This window comes from Mandrillus leucophaeus, unplaced genomic scaffold (assembly GCF_000951045.1).
Source record: "Mandrillus leucophaeus isolate KB7577 unplaced genomic scaffold, Mleu.le_1.0 Scaffold163, whole genome shotgun sequence".
Lineage (NCBI taxonomy): Eukaryota > Metazoa > Chordata > Mammalia > Primates > Cercopithecidae > Mandrillus > Mandrillus leucophaeus.
The window spans coordinates 2,594,141-2,613,786 of NW_012101621.1; the positions used below are offsets into that span (position 1 = coordinate 2,594,141).

At 40.7% G+C, this 19,646-nt stretch overlaps 1 protein-coding gene and 1 pseudogene across 1 annotated transcript; both read right to left on the minus strand.

Annotated features, from left to right (window-relative positions):
• Positions 1–10,706: 10,706 nt before the first annotated feature.
• On the minus strand, positions 10,707–11,651 carry LOC105536817 (olfactory receptor 10G2-like). Its single transcript, XM_011976298.1, has one exon. It carries the CDS (start codon positions 11,649–11,651, stop codon positions 10,707–10,709), a length of 945 nt encoding a protein of 314 aa, XP_011831688.1.
• A 5,355-nt stretch (positions 11,652–17,006) lies between these two features.
• Positions 17,007–17,456, minus strand: LOC105536768 (annotated as a pseudogene).
• Positions 17,457–19,646: the final 2,190 nt, after the last annotated feature.

The following is a 19,646-nucleotide window of genomic DNA, read 5'->3' on the forward strand; positions in this document are numbered from 1 at the left end:
ACAGAATCAGACTCCATCTCAAAAAGCAAACAAACAAAACAAAAAAAACAATAATAACTGCAGCAACCTGTTAAGAAGTAGGCAATATAAACTTTTTTTTTTCTTTTGAGATGGAGTCTTGCTCTGTCACCAGGCTGGGGTGCAGTGGCACCACCTTGGCTCACAGCATTCTCCATCTCCTGGGTTCAAGTGATTCTCCTGCCTCAGACTCCCGAGTAGCTGGGAATACAGACATGTGCTGCCACGCCCAACTAATTTTTGTATTTTTAGTAGAGATGGGGTTTTACCATATGTTGGCCAGGCTGGTATCAAACTCCTGACCTCAAGTGGTTCACCCACCTTGGCCTCCCAGTGTTGGGATTGCAGGCGTGAGCCACCACATTCAGCAAAAATATGTAAATTGAGACAACATAAAATCAAAATATGGGGGGAAGCTGTTAAAGTACAGAGTTTCTGTTTTCATTTTTCTTTATTTTCTTTCTTTATTTATTTTTGAGACAGAGTCTCGCTCTGTCGTCCAGGTTGGTGTGCAGTGGCGCGATCTTAGCTCACTGCAACCTCCGCCTCCCAGTTTCAAGCAGTTCCCTGCCTCAGCCTCCCAAGTAGCTGGGATTGCAGGCTCCTGCCACCACGCCTGGCTAATTTTTATATTTTTAGTAGAGATGGGGTTTCACCATATTATTCAGGCTGGTCTTGAACTCTGGACCTCGTGATCCACCCACCTTGGTCTCCCAAAGTGTTGGGATTACAGGCGTGAGGCACCATGCCCAGCTTCATTTTTCTTTATTTCTATTCTATCCAGGATGTAAGATACGTTGTCATCTCTTTAAAATAACTCGTTATATCTATATTTTTTGTAAGCCTCACGGTAACCACTATGTAAAAACATATAATAGATTCACTAAGAATAAAAAGCAATGATTTAAAACATACTGCCAGAGAAAATAAATCAACGGAGGACAGTAAGAAAGGAAGAAAAGAAGAGAGGAGTTATAAAACAACCAAAAAAACAAGGAACAAAATGACAGTAGTAAGTTTTTACATATCAATAGTACTAAATGTAAACAAACTCAATTCTTCAATTAAAAGTCATAAAGTGGCTTAATAAACAAAGAAATAAGACCTAACTTGTAGACACACATAGAGTGAGTGTGAAGGGGTGGAAAAAGATATTCCATGCAACTAGAAACAAAAAAGGGGAGGAGTAGCTATATTTACATCAGATAAAGTAGACTACAACTCAAAAACTATAAAAAGATATACTATATAAATACACTATGAATCAAAAACTGTAAAAAGAGACACCATAACTGTAAAAAGTCACTCTATAATGATGAAGGGATCAATTCAGAAAGAGGATATAACCATTATAAATATCTATGCACCCAATGTGAGAATTCCCAAGTATATAAACAAACATTAATAAATCTGAAGCGAGAGAGAGACAGCAATACAATAATAGCCGAGGACTTCAACACCATGCTGTCAACAATGGACAGATCATTCAGTCAGAAAATCAACAAAGAAACGTCAGAGTTAAGCTACACACTGGACCAAATAGGTCTAACTGACATTTATAGAACATGTCACCCAACTGCTGCAGGATACACATTTTTTTTTTCATTAGCACATGGAACATTCTCCAGAAGAGACCTTACCTTAGGTCACAAAACAAGTATTAACAAATTCAAAAATGTAGAAATTATATCGAGCATCACATTGATCAAGTATCACATTGATCAAGTACCACATTGATCAAGTGTCACATTGGTCAGAAAAGAAGTCAATAATAAGAGAAACCTTGAAAAATGCACAAACACATGGAAATTAAACAATATGCTCCTGAACGACCAGTGGGTCAGTGAGAAAATTAAGAAATTAAAAAATTTCTTGAAACAAATGAAAATAGAAATACAGCATCCCCAAATCTATGGGATACAGGACAAGGAGTACTAAGGGAAGTTTACAGCAATAAATGCCTGTATGAAAAAGGTAAAATGTCTTCAAATACTCTGGGGGCGGTGACTCATGCCTGTAATCCTAGCACTTTGGGAGGCCAAGGGAGGAGGATTACTTGAGGTCAGGAGTTCAAGACCAGCCTGGGCAACATAGCGAGACCCCGTCTCTACAAAAAATAAAGAATATTGTCTGGGCATAATGGCATGCACTTGTAGTCTTAGCTACCCAAGAGACTGAGGTGGTAGGATGGCTTGAGCCCACAAGATCAAGGCTGCAGTGAGCTGTAATTGTGCCACTGCACTCTAGCATGGGTGACAGAGTGAGACCCTGTCTCAAAAAATAAAAGAAAAAAAGATTTCAAGTAAACAACCTAATGATGCACCTCAAGGAACTAGAAAAGCAAGAATAACCAAAACCTAAAATTAATATAGGAAGAAAATATATAAAAGCAGAAATAAATGTGATTGAGATGAAGAAGGCAAGGCTAGGTATGGTGGCTCATGCCTATAATCCCAGTGCTTTGGGAGGCTGAGGTGGGAGGATTCTGTGAGGCCAGGAATTTGAGACCACCCTGCGCAATGTAATGAGACCCCTGCCTCTACAAAAAATAAAAGAAAAATATTAGCCAGGCATGGTGCAATGCACCTGTAATTCTAGCTACTTGGGAAACTGACACAGGAGGATCCCTGGACTTGGGAATGTGACACAGGAGGATCCCTTGAGCCCAGGAGTTAGGAGTTTGAAGTTACAGTGGGCTATGATTGTGCCACTGTATTCCAACCTGGGTGACAAAGTAAAATCCCGTCTCTCAAAAGAAAAAAACAGAAAAAGAAAAAAAAGAAAAACAACAACACAGACGATCAATAGAATAAAAGGTTGTTTTTTTGAAAACATAAACAAAGTTAACAAACCTTTAGCTAGACCAACTAAGAAAAAAAAGCAGAGAAAACTCAGGTAAATCAAATCAGAAATGAAAAAGGAGACATAACTGAGACCACAGAACTACAAAGTACAATTAAAGACTATTTTGAATAATTATACACAGACAAATTGGAAAAGCTAGAAGAAATGGATACATTCCTGGACACATACAATGTACCAAGATTGAAACATGAAGAAAGAAAACCTCAGGCTAGGAACCATGGCTCGTGCCTGTGATCCCAGTACTTTGGGAGGCCGAGGCGGGTGGATCACCTGAGGTCAGGAGTTCGAGACCATCCTGGCCAACATGGTGAAATCCCATCTCTACTAAAAATACAAAAATTAGCTGGGCATAGTGGTGCGTGCCTGTAATCCCAGCTACTCAGGAGACTGAGGCAGGAGAATCCTTATCTCTTGAACTCGGGAGGCAGAGGTTGCAGTGAGCCAAGATCACGCCATTGCACTCCAGCCTGGGTGACAATAGTGAAACTCTGTCTCCAAAAAAAAAAAAAAAAAAGAAAAAAAAAATAGAAAACCTCAACAAACCAATGACAAGTGATGAGACTGAAACTATAATAAAAAGTTTCTCATCAGAGAAAAGTCCAGGATCTGATGCTTCACTGCTGAATTCTATCAAACACTTAAAGAAGAACTAATACCAATTGTACTCAAACTCTTCAAAAAAATTTAAGGGAAGAAATATTTTCCAACTAATTTTTTCTTTTTTCTTTTTTTTTTTTTTTTTTTTGAGGTGGAGTCTTGCTCCTGTCTCTTATACACATCTAGATGTGTATAAGAGACAGGTCTTGCTCTGTTGCCTAGGCTGGAGTGCAGTGGTGCCATGTCGGCTCACTGCAACCTCTACCTCTCAGGTTCAAGCCATTATCCTGTCTCAGCCTCCCGAGTAGCTGGGATTAGAGGCATGCACCACCATGCCTGGATAATTTTTGTATTTTTAGTAGAGACGGGGTTTCACCATTTTGGCCAGGCTGGTCTCGAACCCCTGACCTCAAGTGATCTGCCCACCTCAGTCTCCCAAAGAGCTGGGGTTAAGGTGTGAGCCACTGAGTCTGGCCCCCAACTCATTTTACAATGCCAACATTAACCTGATACCAAAACCAGATAAAGATATAACAAATGAAGAAAACTATAGGCTAATATTACTGAAGGACATAGATGCAAAAATTCGTTAAAGAGATCATTCATCATGAGCAAGTGGGATTCATCTAGGGATACAAGAATGGTTCAAAATACACAAATTAGCCTGGGCGGGGTGGCTCATGCCTGTAATCCCAGCCCTTTGGGAGGCCAAGGGTGGGTGAATCACTTGAGGTCAGGAGTTTGAGACCAGCCTGGCCACCATGGTGAAATCTCATCTCTATTAAGAACACAAAAATTAGCTAGGTGTGGTGGCACACACCTGTAATCCCAGCTATTCAGGAGGCTGAGGCAGGAGAATCACTTGATCCCAGGAGATGAAAGTTGCAGTGAGCTGAGATCTCACCACTGCACCCCAGCCTGTGTGACAGAGGGAGACTCTGTCTCAAAAAACAAACAAACAATCAAACAAACAAACAAAACCAAACAAAAACCAAAAGACACAAAAACCCAAAACAAACCCCTCACAAATCAATAAATGCGATGCATGCCTTAACAGAACCAAAACCAACATCCATATGATCACTTCAATAGATGCTAAAAAAAATTAGATAAAATTTAACATCACTCTATGATAAAAACCCTCAACTAACTGGGTATAGAAAAAAAGATACCTTAAAATAATAAAGGCCATATATGTTAAACCCACAGCTAACATCCTGCTGAATGGGGAAAGATTGAAAGCCTTTCCTCTAAGATCTGGAACAAGATAAGGACAACCATTTTCACCACTTTTATTCAGCGTAATACTGGAAGTCCTGGCTAGAGCAATTAGGCAAGAGAGAGAAATAAAGAGTATCCAAATTGGAAAGAAAGAGGGCAAATTAGCCTTGTTTGCAGATTACACGATCTCGTACTTAGAAAAATCTGAAGATTCCACCAAAAACTGTTAGAACTGATAAACAAATTCAGGAAAGTTGCAGGATACGAAATCAACATGCAAAAATTAGTAGCATTTATTTACACCAATAGTGAACAATCTGAAAAAGAAATCAAGAAAGCAATCCGATTTATGGTGGCTACAAATAATATAAAATACTTAGGAATTAATGTAACCAAAGAAATGAAAGATCTATACAAGGAAAACTATAAAACACTGATGAAAGAAATTGAAGAGGACACAAAAATGGAAAGATGTTCCATGCTGAGGGATCAGAAGAATTAATAGTTTTAAAATGTCAGTATTACCCAAAGCAATTTACAGATACCATGCAACCTCTATCAAAATATCAATGACATTCTTCACAGAAATAGAAACACAACCCTAAAATTAATGTGGAACCACAAAAGACCCTGAATAGCCGAAGTAATCCTGAGGAAACAGAGCAAAAGTGGAGGTATCATGCTACCAGACTTCAAAGCATACTACAAAGCTATAATAACCAAATCATGGTATCGGCATAAAAACAGACACATAGATCAGTGGAACATAGTAAGGAACTCAGGTATCAATCCAAGCATACAACTGAGTCACTTGCAACAAAGGCACCAAGAACATATGATGGGAAAAGGTTAGTCCTTTAATAAATGGTGCTGGGAAAACTAGATAACCAAATGCAGGAGAATGAAGCTGGATCACTCTCTCACCATGTACAGAAATCAAATAAAAATGGACAAAAGACTTAAATCTAAGATCTGAAACTATGAAACTCCCACGAGAAGATATTGAGTGATGCTCCAGGACATTGATCTGGACTAAGATTTTTTTGCATAGGACTTCAATAATACAGACAACCAAAGCAAAAATACACAAATGAGATGATATCAAGTTGAAAAGCTTCTGGACAGCAAAAGAAACAATAAACAAAGTGAAGAGACACTTCACAGAATGGGAGAAAATATTTGCAAACTACCCATCTGAAAAAGGGTTAATAATCAGAATACATAAGGAGCTCAAACAACTCAATAGCAAAAATCCCCATACAATCTAATTAAAAAGTAGGCAAAAGATCTGAATAGATATTTTCCAAAAGAAGACACACAAATGGCCAATAGTTACATAAAAAATGTGCAACATCTTCAATCATCAGAAAAATGCAAACCAAAACTACAATGAAATATCATCTCACCCTTGTTACAATGCTTTACAATGAAATGTCATCGCACCCTAGTTACAATGCTTTTATCAAAAAGACAGGGAGTAATGAATACTGGCAAGAATGCGGAGAAAGGGAAATCCTTGTACATTGTTGGTGAGAATGTAAATTGGTAGAGGCATTATGGAAAACTGCACGGAGGTTCCTCAGAAAACTAAAATAGAATCATCATATATTCCAGCAATTCCACTACTGGATATATATCCAAAAGAAAGGAAATCAATATACTGAAGTAATATCTACACTCTCATGTTTGTTGTAGCACTATTTACAATAGCCAAAATATGGAATCAACCTAAGTGCTCATCAATAGATGAATGAGTAATGAAAATGTGGTATATATACACAACAGCATAATATTCAGACACATACATACACACACACACACACACACACACACACACACACATATCCTGTCATTTGCAGCATGGATGGAACTGGAGGCCATTATGTTAAGTGAAATAAGCCAAGCACAGAAAGACAGATATTGCATGTTCTCACTCATATGTGGGAGCTGAAAAAGCGGATCTCATAAATATAGGGAGTAGATTGGTAGAAGGTAGGAAGTAGGTGGGGATAAAGAGAGGTTGATTAATGGGTACAAATATACTATTTGGTAGACAAAGTAACACCTAATGTTTGATAGATTAGTAGTGTGACTATAGTTTATCATAAACTATTGTACATTTCAAAATCACTATAAAATAACTCAAATGTTTCTGGCGTAAAGAAAATACAAACATTGGCCGGGCGCGGTGGCTCAAGCCTGTAATCCTAGCACTTTGGGAGGCCGAGACGGGTGGATTACGAGGTCAGGAGATCGAGACCATCCTGGTTAACACGGTGAAACCCCGTCTCTACTAAAAAAATTCAAAAAACTAGCCGGGCAAGGTGGCGGGCGTCTGTAGTCCCAGCTACTCGGGAGGCTGAGGCAGGAGAATGGTGTGAACCCGGGAGGCGGAGGTAGCTGAGATCCGGCCACTGCGCTCCAGCCTGGGCGACAAAGCGAGACTCTGTCTCAAAAAAAAAAAAAAAAAAAAAAAAAAAAAAAAAAAAAAAGAAAATACAAACATTTAAGTTGATGGACGTTCCAATTACACTGATTTGATATTTACAAATTATGTTAATGTGTTACTCTACCACATGAACCCTGAAAAAAAATATATCTCTATTATGTATTGGTGAAAAATATTGGCTTTGAGAAAAAATAAATTACCGTAGACTCAGAAGTTGTCTTAAATGGCTTCTCTTATAGGAGAAGATATAAATATATCTTGTAATCTCACTGTTGCAGTTTTTTCTCATAAATAATTGTTTTCTTTTAAGACAGGGTCTCTCTGTCACACAGGCTGGAGTGTAGTGGCACGATTATATTTCACTGAAGGCTTCAGCTTCTAGGTTGAAGTGATTCTCCTGCCTCAGCCTCTCAAGCAGCAGGGACTACAGGTGTACACCACTATGTCTGGCTATTTTTTTTTTTTTTTTTTAATTAGTAGAGATGAGGTCTTGCTATATTGCCCAGGCTGGTCATAAAGGCTTTTAACAAAAATTGATGTTCATGTTTATTCCAGTTGTCTCAGATATATACATTTTTATTTTTCTGAGTCTTTGGCTTGATCTATTATTTAAAATTAGGCCAATATGAGCTCTCACATATAGATGAATAAAAAAACTGTTGGCAAATGAAAGAACACATTTACCTTGTCCTTCATTTTTCTGGAAGGAGCGATCAACACTGCTCTTATGTTGTTCCATACTTGAGTCTTCTGTCTTCAGCTTCTTTTACGTGTTTTCTTTTTCCTCCAGGTAAGACCAGGATAGGTCACAGAGGAAAATGCAAGGGTTATTTACATCAGCCTGGCCTGGTCAGAAGACACTGCATGATTTGCTCAGTGACCTACTGAATGACTGACTGGCTGGCTTCTAGATCTTTGTCTACATGGCTTATGATAACTAACCAAAAGTTTTTCTGGATGCTTTGGACAATTTTTTTTTTTTTTTTTCGAGACGGAGTCTTACTTTGTTGCCTAGGCTGGAGTGCAGTGGCGCATCGCAGCTCACTGCAAGCTCTGCCTCCCGGGTTCACGCCATTCTCCTGCCTCAGCCTCCCAGTAGCTGGGACTACAGGCGCGCACCACCACTCCTGGTTAATTTTTTGTATTTTTAGTAGAGATGGGGTTTCACCGTGTTAGCCAGGATGGTCTCGATCTCCTGACTTCGTGATCTGCCTGCCTCGGCCTCCCAAAGTGCTGGGATTACAGGCATGAGCCACCGCGTCCGGCGTTGCTTTGGACAATTTAGATGTAGTTCAAAAGACTTTCCTGGTGCTGTTTTTGTTTGCTTGTTTGTTCATATTCTAGAGATGGGATCTTACTTGGTTGCCTAGGCTGGTCTTGAATTCCTGGCCTCAAGCTATTCTCCCAGCCTCAAGTAGTTGGGATTACAGACATGAGCCACCGTGCCCAGCCCTGGTGCTGTTTTAATTTAAAAAATTGTTGACTGGGTAAAGCATTAGTTAGGATGAGGTAACGAAGTAACTCAACAATAAATCAGTGGATTAAAAACTGCTCTAACAAAGTAACCCAACAATAAATCACTGGATTAAAGAAGCTGAAGGTTTATTTCCCCCTCACTTAGAATTCTGAGGTGAGTGATCCAGGCTGGTAGGTTATTGTTCTCTACTTGGTCAGAAGTTGCTCCTTGTAGGTCCCCATCATGTGCCTTTTCCAGCTTAGAGCAGAAAAAGAATGTGGAAAAATTCATGTGCCAGTTTTTTTTTTTTTTTTGAGATGGAGTCTTGTTCTGTTGCCCAGACTGGAGAGCAGTGGCATGATTTCGGCTCACTGCAACTTCCACCTCCCGGGTTCAAATGATTCTCTTGCCTCAGCCTCCAGAGTAGCTGGGATTACAGGCACACACTACCGTGCCCAGCTAATTTTCATATTTTTAGTAGAGACGGGGTTTCACCATGTTGGCCAGGCTGGTCTTGAACCCCTGACCTCTGGTATTCCACCTGCCTTGCCCTCCCAAAGTGCTGGGATTATAGGTGTGAGCCACTGCGCCCGGCCATGTGCCAGTTTTGAGGGACTTATGTGTATATGTAGGTGGAAGCATCTCACACATACATATAGTCTTCTCATGTTCAATTTGTGAATACTTAGATATATGACTAGATCTGGCTACAAGAAACACTGAAAAATATCCACAAAAGGGCAGCCACATTCTAGCTACAGCCTTCTTACTAGGGAAAGAGAGAATGGATTTTTATGGACACCCAGCCATCTCCTCTATAAGTGGATACTAGTAGATATTGGGGAAAAGGAGGCTACAACATAAACATCAATAAAACATACTTTCCTGGCTGGGTGCTGTGGCTCGTAACTGTAATCTCAGCGTTTTGTGATGCAAAGTGATAAACAGAGCAAGACTCCATCTCAAAGAAAAAAACATGCTTTCCTTTCTCTAGAAACTGCAATTTAAGCTATAATATAGTCCAGCCAAAAAAAGTGCTATTATAAAATTTGAAGGCCCACTGGAATACAAGGAGGATATAATTTATGAGTGGAAGAATAAGAAAACTTCTTGTAGGAATAAAGATTTTTCCTGGACCTCAAAGTAAGCATAAAACGTCAGTTTACCAATATGGAGGAGGAAGGCTATTTCAGATATGAGAATAACTCAAGAAAAGGCTCAGAGGCAGGGAAGTACGGATAATGTTTAAGGAATGACAGGTAAATTAATGGGGCCGGAAGAGAAAAGGGAGGTAGAGATATTTTGGGAGATGAGGTGTGTTGGTACCAGATTGTGCAGATTGTGGGGGACTTTGAATTCCAAGCTAAGAGGTATGGCTTTATTTATATGCAGTGGAAAGCCAGTAAATATTTATAAGGACAGGAAAGAAAATATTTAGTTGTATGTTTCAGAAAGAAAACTCTGGTAGTTGTATGGAGGAAAGTGGAGGTGACCAGGAGACCACATAAGAAGCCAGAGAGACACTTCTGAAGCAGAGTGAACAGGATTTTGATGAATTACTACACGGAGAAAAGTGAGGGGCTGAAAGGAAACACAGATGAGCCACACAGAGATTCTAACTAAGTACCTGGAAGGATGGATTTGCCTTGATGTGAGCAAAGCAATTCTGAATGCCTAGAGGCTTGGGAAATTAGGAGCAAAGCAAATGAATGTAGGACAGTATTATGTTGGTTTTCCCCAAGTAATAATTTCCCCTCCTTCTAGAAGAAAGCATCAACTTTTCAGAGTCAACATATGTGCTTTCTCTTGAGAGCTGGATCGGAAAAGGGTAAAATAGTGATGGATAATTTCTTGAGGTTGAATATAGCACCAGAAGCCTCTTCCTTGTAGAATCATATTCATTTCAGCTGAAACTAACATCTATTTATCAAACATCTGTCACATGCAGCAGTAGCTGAAGAGAGTGGTAGCGACGGTTATGTAGCTGTAGTTACTTATTTTCCCATCCAAGTACTAACCAGGCCTGACCCTGCTTAGCTTCCGAGCTCAGATGAGATCTGGCGCGTTCAGGGTGGTATGGCCGCAGGCAGTTACTTATTTTCATTCAGCCCCTCGACCTGCTCTCATCCTCTTCAGGGCGGACTTCACTTCCTGGTTCCTCAGTGTGTAGATGAGGGGGTTCAGGAATGGAGTGACAACAGTGTAAAACACAGCCACTGCCCCATCCAGGGGGCTCTTGGAGCCCAGCCTGAGGTAGATGAAGATACAGGGAACATAGTAGACTGTGACCACAGTTAGGTGGGAGCCACAGGTGGAGAAGGCCCGGCGCCTCCCATCAGTGGTGCGTATCTTCAGGATGGCATGGACTATGTTGGCATAGGAAAGTAGAATTAACATGAAGCAACTGGTAGCCATTACCCCAATGTCCACAAAGGTCACAAGCTCATTGACAGTTGTGTCAGCACAGGCCAGTCTCAATACTGCAGGGATGTCACAGAAAAAGTAGTCTACCTGGTTGGGCCCACAGTAGGGCAGGCGGAAGGTCAGGGTGGCCTGGATAGACCCATGAATGGAGCCAGCGACCCAAGCTCCAGCCACAAGGACTGTGCATAACCTCCCATTCATGAGCACTGGGTAGCGCAGGGGTTGACATATTGCCAGGTACCTGTCATAGGCCATCAAGGTGTAGAGGAAGCACTGGGTGCTGCCCAGGAAGTGAAAGAAATACAGCTGAACCACACAGCCACCAAACGGGATAGCCTTGCTGGCAGGAGCGAAGTTTAAAATAATTCGAGGAACGATGACTGAGGAGAGCCACATGTCCAGGAATGAGAGCACTCCCAGAAGAATGTACATGGGGCGAGCATGGAGCTTCGCATCAGCCCACACGGTGAGCAGAATGAGCAGGTTCCCCACTTGAGTGAGGATGTAGATGATGGAGAAGACCAGGAAGAGGAGGCTTCTTAGATTCGGGGGGTGAGACAAGCCCAGGAGAATGAAATCTGTCACCACAGTGTCCAGCGATGTGTTTTTGGTCTTTCCCATGTCTTTTTGTAGTCTGCTAAGATGAATGGTGAAGTCTGATAAGGAAAATACAGGAGTGAAGTGATAAGAGAATGCTTTTATCTAATGATCAGAATTTGGAAGGTAAACAGAAGTCTTCTCTATTTTAAGTAGAAAGCATTTGCCCTAAGTCACCTGGGTTTGCATGGCAAAACAACCTTCAGCGGCTGTTTAGTCTCCAGGTGCCCTGAAATCCCTCTTTAATGGGCAATACTACATACAGGTGTTAGAAGCCAAGCGCAGAGTTGTGTCTGAATAATAGTGTAAGTAAGTGCATATTGTAGGTCTATGCCCCCAAAGGGGACCACAGAGAAATAGATTTTGGTGATATGAAGCAGTGTGGAACTATTACCCCACAGTTATCATTCCTATTGTTGCTTTATGACTTAATATCCTTGAAATGTCTCCTCCTGAAATCTACAAGAAACTTTGCGATCCCGTTTTTGCATATTTTGATAATTTTCTTCGTTTCAGTTCTCTCAGATCACCATGCCTTCCTTCCTCTGGACTTAGGAGTATGCTCATTCATCTAATATGTCTTCATTCCCCAGGATTCATTTCATCTGTCACCTCCTTGGGAAGAATTATCCTCCACTAGAAGGCAATTTTCTGGGAAATAAGAACTTATATTAAAGGGTGATTACAGTACAATATTATAAGAGCTATTTGTGTAAGTACTTACTGGTTTCTTCTACTAGATTGTAAGATCCTTCAGAGCAAAGAGCAGTCTATTTTGTTCTTTGATGTATTTGCAGCAACTACTCTGGTGCTTGGCAATAATAAGTTAATAAATATTTGTTGGTTGACTGGCTAAGTGGAGAGCATCAACTCCTGCTAATCCTGTGTCATGTTTCCCTCCATGATCACATCTCTCATGCTTTTTCCATATAGTCAAGACTGTAGGACAGGGCCTGCACTTCAAGCAATGTGAGCCTATGCCCAGTGTAAACAAAGTCTAAGGTATCATTTGTACTTTCTGTTTGCTCTGGAATGTTATTTACATTTATTAATTAACCTAAGTAGTTTAGTAGTTCTGTTCATTTGGATGATAACAGCATCGATTATTATTTATTTATTTATTTATTTATTTATTTTGAGATGGAGTCTCGCTCTGTTGCCCAGGCTGGAGTGCAGTGGCCGGATCTCAGCTCACTGCAAGCTGTGCCTCCCGGGTTTACGCCATTCTCCTGCCTCAGCCTCCCGAGTAGCTGGGACTACAGACGCCCGCCACCTCGGCCAGCTAGGTTTTTGTATTTTTTAGTAGAGACGGGGTTTCACCGTGTTAGCCAGGATGGTCTCGATCTCCTGACCTCGTGATCCGCCTGTCTTGGCCTCCCAAAGTGCTGGGATTACAGGCTTGAGCCACCGCGCCCGGCCCCAATTTTCAAGTAGGTTGAACTAAATGTGTTCTGGGAAACACAGGGTTAAAGAATCCATCTCTTACTGTGTTTATACAGTAACACTTAATCTGATACATCATCTATATTGCTTTATCATCTCTCCCAAAAGAGAGAAAATAAATGATAGCTCTTTAAAATTATTTTCCTCAATTCAAAGAAGAATGTTCTTTAATTGGGAGAAAGAATAATTTAATTCAAAATTTATATGCCTAACAAATTAACTCTGCGAGTAGAGGGTGAGTTGAGGAAGAAAATGGGGAGAAAGAGACAGATTAAACACTGTTTTTGACAAAATCGTGAAAATGTTTAAAGTCTGGGAATTAAGTATTCGTTCCATGGTGAATTGCAGCCTTAGGAATGCTTTTCTTCTTGGACTCACATGGACACAGCAGCAAAATCTTGGAGAAAGTTGGTGTATCCTCAGGTGGAATGCGGAGCAGGTAAGGAAAGCATCCTTTAGAACATCCCTTTGGCTTGTGGTGATGGATTACTGAATCTCTGCTTTGGCATGGAATTAAAATCTTCCAAGGGATCAGCTCATTGACTGATTTGAGAATTGATGAAACTTGGTTATTTATGGAGTGTGACTCTTCTACTTACGATCTTGAATTGATTACCCTTATTAGCTGGATCTTCTTTGATCCAGTTTTTAAAAACACTGTCAAAGAGATTTGAAGAAAACTATTCACCTCCTTGGAATTCTACCTTGAAACATTTCCCAGATGAGAACTATATTCCCAAGATCCTCGTTATTTTTTGTTTTGACAGCAAGCAGGAATCATTTCTGCATATCTAGAAAGTGAGCTGTGAAGAACAACATGAGCTGTTGGAATGACCTCAAATTTCTGTGATTTCTTTATTTAAGTTGTTGTGAGGGTCATACGTTTACCCGCATTATACTCAGAAGTGAATTGATAATGTACTGAATTTTTAAGAGTGTCTCCATTTAAAAAAATGAAAAAAGAAAAAAAGAAAATGTATCGAATTTTTAATAATTAAGCTAATCTTTCTTACATATTCCCACTTCTCTGGACACTGAGAGAAAAAAAAATCCCCTAAATTTAGGTCAATTGAGTAAATTTAGTTACTTCCAGTTTATAAAATATTGAGTTGGGCGGCAATGGCTCACACCTGTAATCCCACCTATTCAGGAGGCTGAGGTGGGGGATTACTTGAGCCCAGGAATTTGAGACCAGTCTGAGCAACATGACAAGACCCTGTCTCACAAACAAACAAACAAACAAAAAACCAAAAATCAAACAAATTTGCCAGAGAATCTAAAAAGTCTTGGATGACTCCATTGTTTTTGTAACAGTAGGTAAAGAGATGGCTTCAGATTGCTGGAGCATTCCTTAGATACTTCTTCTTGTTTTGGAAATTCTTTTAATTAAAAAAAAAATGGAGACAGGGTCTTGCTACGTTGCCCAGGTTGGTCTCAAACTCCTGGCCTTAAGCAGTCCTCCCACCTCAGCCTCCCCAAATGTTGGGATTACAGATGTGAGCCACCGTGCTCAGCCTGACTTTTGTTCTTCTTTGCTGGGGTGTGGCAGGTAGGTCTGGTGGACTTCTCGAATCATATAGGTAAGGATAGTGCCACTTAGACATTTGGGGTGCTTGCTCTTGTTGGAATCAATTGTGTGCTGGAGTTGGTTTGTACTGGCTTGCAATACCTGATTGTTAAGATTTCAGAAATTTTGTGAGCTCTTTGTTAAACTTGCGATTAAAATATAAATTTGCAGGCCTAGCACTTTGGCTCATGCCTGCAATCTCAGCACTTTGGGAATCTGAGGTAGAAGGATCTCTTGAGCCCAGAAATTCGAGATCAGCCTGGCCAACATAGCAAGATCCTGTCCTACAAAAATTAAAAATAATTAACCAGTTGTGGTGGCGCATGCCTGTAGTCCCAGCTACACAGGAAGTTGGGGCAGGAGGATCCCTTGAGCCCAGGAAGTTCAGGCTGCAGTAAGCCATGTTCATGCCATTGCACTCAGCCTGGGTGACAAAGCAAGACCCTGTTTCAGAAAAAGAAAAAAAAGTATATATATATATGTATATAAATTTGTACTTAATAGACATTTTCAATTAAATAAATTATATCAAAACAAATATAATACTAAAAACTCATCACTTCGTAACTATTTTACTGTGTTTCACTAATATCTATGAGATTGTTCACATCTATCATATCTTTATGGTAGAAACACCATAAAATAGTGTGCTACTACATATCTCTTACTAAACTCATAAGTAGTGATGTCATGTTGGAGCTTGAAATTGACTATAGTGGGATTATTTATACCATAAAAATGGGCAAATACTACCTACCAGGGCTTATTTTTTTTTTCTTTCTGATAACGGGTTTTTAAACACTTAACAGCATACTCATGGCTGGAATCTCTGGCTTCTGTTCTTCCTGGAAGTCATTGCACGCTGTAGCAACTTTGCTTTGACTCTAGCCTTGTGCTGTTGCACTGTTGTTCTGCATACTTCTCTATCTTCCCTGGCAAAACATACAGGCACCTTGGATTTCCTTATTTCCAGGCACTGGAAAACTAGATTCATATAGTCATGCATGTCCCCTTGTACCATGAGCCAGGATCTGCAGCCTCTCTGTGCCATGCCCACAGAAGCATGCTACTATATTTGGTGACCTTAAGTTTTCTTATACTCCATAAGCTCCCATTTATCTTGAGGGTTGGTTTCAAGTCAAGAAAAAAAAAAAAGAACCCTGGCATCTAAACTCCTTGGTTTACTTCTGTTTCCCCTTTTTCCTCCATGATCCTCCCAAATTTGCAGGGGCGAGGTTTTCCTGCTTTCACTTAATTCTGTGTGGAGCTTTCAACACATAATTTCAGTGACCAAGTCTACCAAGCCTGGCTTGATGTATTACAGAGGGAGATAAATTAATTTAGAAAACTTGTTTTCTCTCATGACAAGTCCTGACTTTCAAGCTGATTGGCTTGTCGCAGACACGGAAACCTATTTTGGCTATGGGAATAAAGCCAGAAAAAGAATAATTATTCTTTTTATCTTGCTTATTTCTACTGTAACATTGCCATCCTAATCTTCTTTGCCACACTTCCTCCCTTTTCCCCCTTCCCAGCATACTGATGCTTTAAGTGGCTAGGAATAAGGTGCTATTCATAGACTTGCAAATAGAAGAGCACATCAAGATATGTAAAAGTATTGCTTCTTTGCAGAGGTATAAAGAAGGACAGAGGGATGTAAGACTGTGATTCTTCCTATAGCTGGGAGGAATATAAGGAGCTGGTATGTTTCACTTCACCTCGTGATATAAAATAAAGTGATAGCTTTGAATATTTGAGTTAAATTTCAGAAGTCTCCATGTAGCTCTTGTGAAAATATTCTTATTGCCACCACTATCTTCTTCTTCTTCTTCTTTTTTTTTTTTTTTGAGACAGAGACTTGCCCTGTCACCCAGGCTCGAGTGCAGTGGCGTGATCTTGGCTCACTGCACCTCTGCCTCCCGGGTTCAAGTGATTCTCCTGCCTCAGCCTCCCAAGTAGCTGGGACTACAGGTGCGCACCACCACACCCATCTAATTTTTGTATTTTTAGTAGAGACGGGGTTTCACCATGTTGGCCAGGCTGGTCTTGAACTCCTGACCTCAGGTGATCCACCCACCTCAGCTTCCCAAAGTGCTGGGATTACAGATGCGAGCCACAGTGCCCGACCTCCCACCACTACCTTCTTTCTGTGATAAATTCAAGGACCCTGGGGCTCATCCATTACTTCTTTTTTTTTTTTTTTTTTTTTTTTTTTTTTTTTTTTTTTTGCTTTTAATCACCTAAGGCTGAAGATGTCCGGGCTTTTTTATTCTGTAACATTTCTAAGACTGTGTCCGTTAAATGCAAACAAAAAGGAGGAAGTCTTGGTAGAACAGGAGAAGTGATGCGCACTTGCTGATAGGATCAATTTAAATATTAATCACGACATATAGCCTAGTCCATGCTCTAGTCTGGCTTGGGCTTTGTTGGTCTTCCACTGCTCCGCTACATCATTTGCTAATGGATCATCTGGATTGGGAGCACTTAACAAGGCCTGGATCGATAGCAGAACTGTCGGGTCTGCAGTGCTGGGGACCACTTATCTTTCAAAATATCTAAACATATTTTTCCCAACTTGTCTATATTAGGATGATAAAGTTTGGTCATGAAACATACTTTAGGGGCTGCCATTGCGTATTTGTCGGAAGGAATAGTTCAAGTTTAAAAGTCCCTCCCTCAAAGGGGGAAACCTGAGGGCCAGCAATGACCACATGAAAATAATGGGTGTTGCTTTCATGTGGTTCTGCTTGGATGCCAGGAACTCATTCTCCCAGCAAACGCTGGGTTTCCTTGATGATTGTGCGGGGAAGCCCAGCCATCTTGTCAGAACCCGATTTCGACCTCTGGTCTCCGGCTCCGCTCCCCTCAGGCACGAGTGGAAGTCCCGAGCTGGCTTATCCATTTCTAGAGGTCAGCATAATTGCAACATTCTCTAGAAGGGAATATCCAGCAACCTATTTTTAGCAGAGAAGTCTGGTGATCTTTGGCCACATGATGTCACCAGATTTTTTGCCATCTCTGCCTCAGTGCCATGGGCAAGTTCCCTCCATCAACCTAGTCAGGACCTCTTATTGTTCAAATGTAGGCAGGATGTCTTTCTCCCCTCACTGCCATGGCCATGCTGTTTTCCGACAGCCACCACAGCCTAGGCTGCTATTGCCACAGCTCCTCAGTGACCTGGCTCTTTGGGTCAGCTCAGGTAAGTGTAACCCTCTTCCAACAGGGCTGAGTTTGGAAGGCCTGCCTTCTTACCCCCCATTGTTCCTGGAAACATATTTTTCCCCCACTCTGAATCTAAGCCTTTCCTTTCTCCCTCATCTAATATTTATTCTCATTTCCCATTCTAGCATGATCACTATCTCTTTTGGGAGAGCAAAACCTCACTACATAAAAAAATTGTACATTATTCATAATATATCTTATAAATTTTATCCACATTGTTTCTATTTCCATGATTCCTTCTATGCCAGAATCCTTCAAATATTACTTAATATTCACTGTCTTGACTTTATCTCTTCAATTTAGTGCAGTGGGACTTTTCCTCCTCTTCCACTTCCATAAAACCTTTGTTTTCAAGATCATCAGTGACTATCTATCTATCTATCTATCTTTCTACACACACACACAGGTATTTATTTGGGGAAAAAATGGTTTAGTCCTACCTCATCTTCAAGAAGTTTATATTATAGTGGGAAGAATATGTTAACCACAGGTTGGAGTGGGACCACAAGGAAGAGTGAAGTTATGTTTGCTGACGGTTTTAGTGGAATTAGAGGCAGAGGCTAGAAAAATTTCACGGAGTAGGTAACCCTGTGCTCCTCTTGAAAGATAAGTAGACACGGAGGGACACTTCAGCAGAGGAAAAAGGGAGCAAAAGGCGGGGTGCTTAAAGCCGCCCTGTGTTAATAGGGAAAGGCCATTCACACCAGGCTACAATTCAGAGTGTCTGCAGGATAGGTTAAGTGGATTTAAGTGACACATAGTTGGAATTTTATATGATAGAATAATAATCTGTCCTTACTTTGTAGGGGCTGGGGAGCCACTGAAGGCTTTAAGTAGGAGAATGTCACAGTCAAATTGAAATTGTACATTGATCACTCATGTATCTGTTTAAAAGGTAGTTTAGAATAGAGATAGACTATGGTGAACAACACTGATACTCTGCTAGTATGAGATCCCTGGCCAGGCTCAGTGGCTTACGCCTGTAATCCCAGCATTATAGGAGGCCGAGGTGGGTGGATCGCTTGAGGTCAGGAGTTCGAGACCAGCCTGGCCAACATTGGTGAAACCCCGTCTCTACTAAAAAAATACAAAAATTAGCCGGGTGTGGAGGTGGGCGCCTGTAATCCCAGCTACTCTGGGAGGTGAGGCAGGAGAATCACTTGAGCCTGGGAGGTGGAGGTTGCAGTGAGCCGAGATTGGGCCACTGCACTCCAGCCTGGATGACAGAGTGAGACTCTGTAAAAAAAAAAAAAAAAAAATTAGAATCAAAACAAAGCTTAAAAACCAGATAGCCCTTTTTAGTTGTCTCAGTCTTATTTGATATGTAAATCTAGAGTAGGTAACAAAATTCCTTATGAGGCTCTATGCCTATATCCAAAACCAGGTTTTTCCCCAAAAGTTGTCCAAAATAAGAGTAACCGTTGTTAAACAAATAAAGCCCTACTACTATTAATTTAGGCTAAAGCAGAATCAAGTGGTCTAGATGAGAAGCAGCTTGATTAGAAATCTATCCTTGCAATCTTGATCATTTGTCCTGGTGGCTCCCAATTTGAAGCTCATATATTTGAATCACTGTATGTTTTCTCTGTCCACAGACATCCAAGACATTTCTCTCTCCACTGGCACTGACTAGAGCCTCCCAGTGAGACTCAGGTGCATGTGACTTGATAAAGAGGTTCCTGCAACCCCTCAAGAAGAATTAGCAAGTGCTAATCACTGGAAGCACACCCAAGGAAGGGGGCTCATATAAATAGTGGTAAGATATAAGAAGGATTTTTTTTTTTTTT

Coding starts and splice junctions, on each gene's coding strand:
- LOC105536817 (XM_011976298.1), bottom strand. CDS start 11,651: ATGGGAAAGACCAAAAACACATCGCTGGACACTGTGGTGACAGATTTC.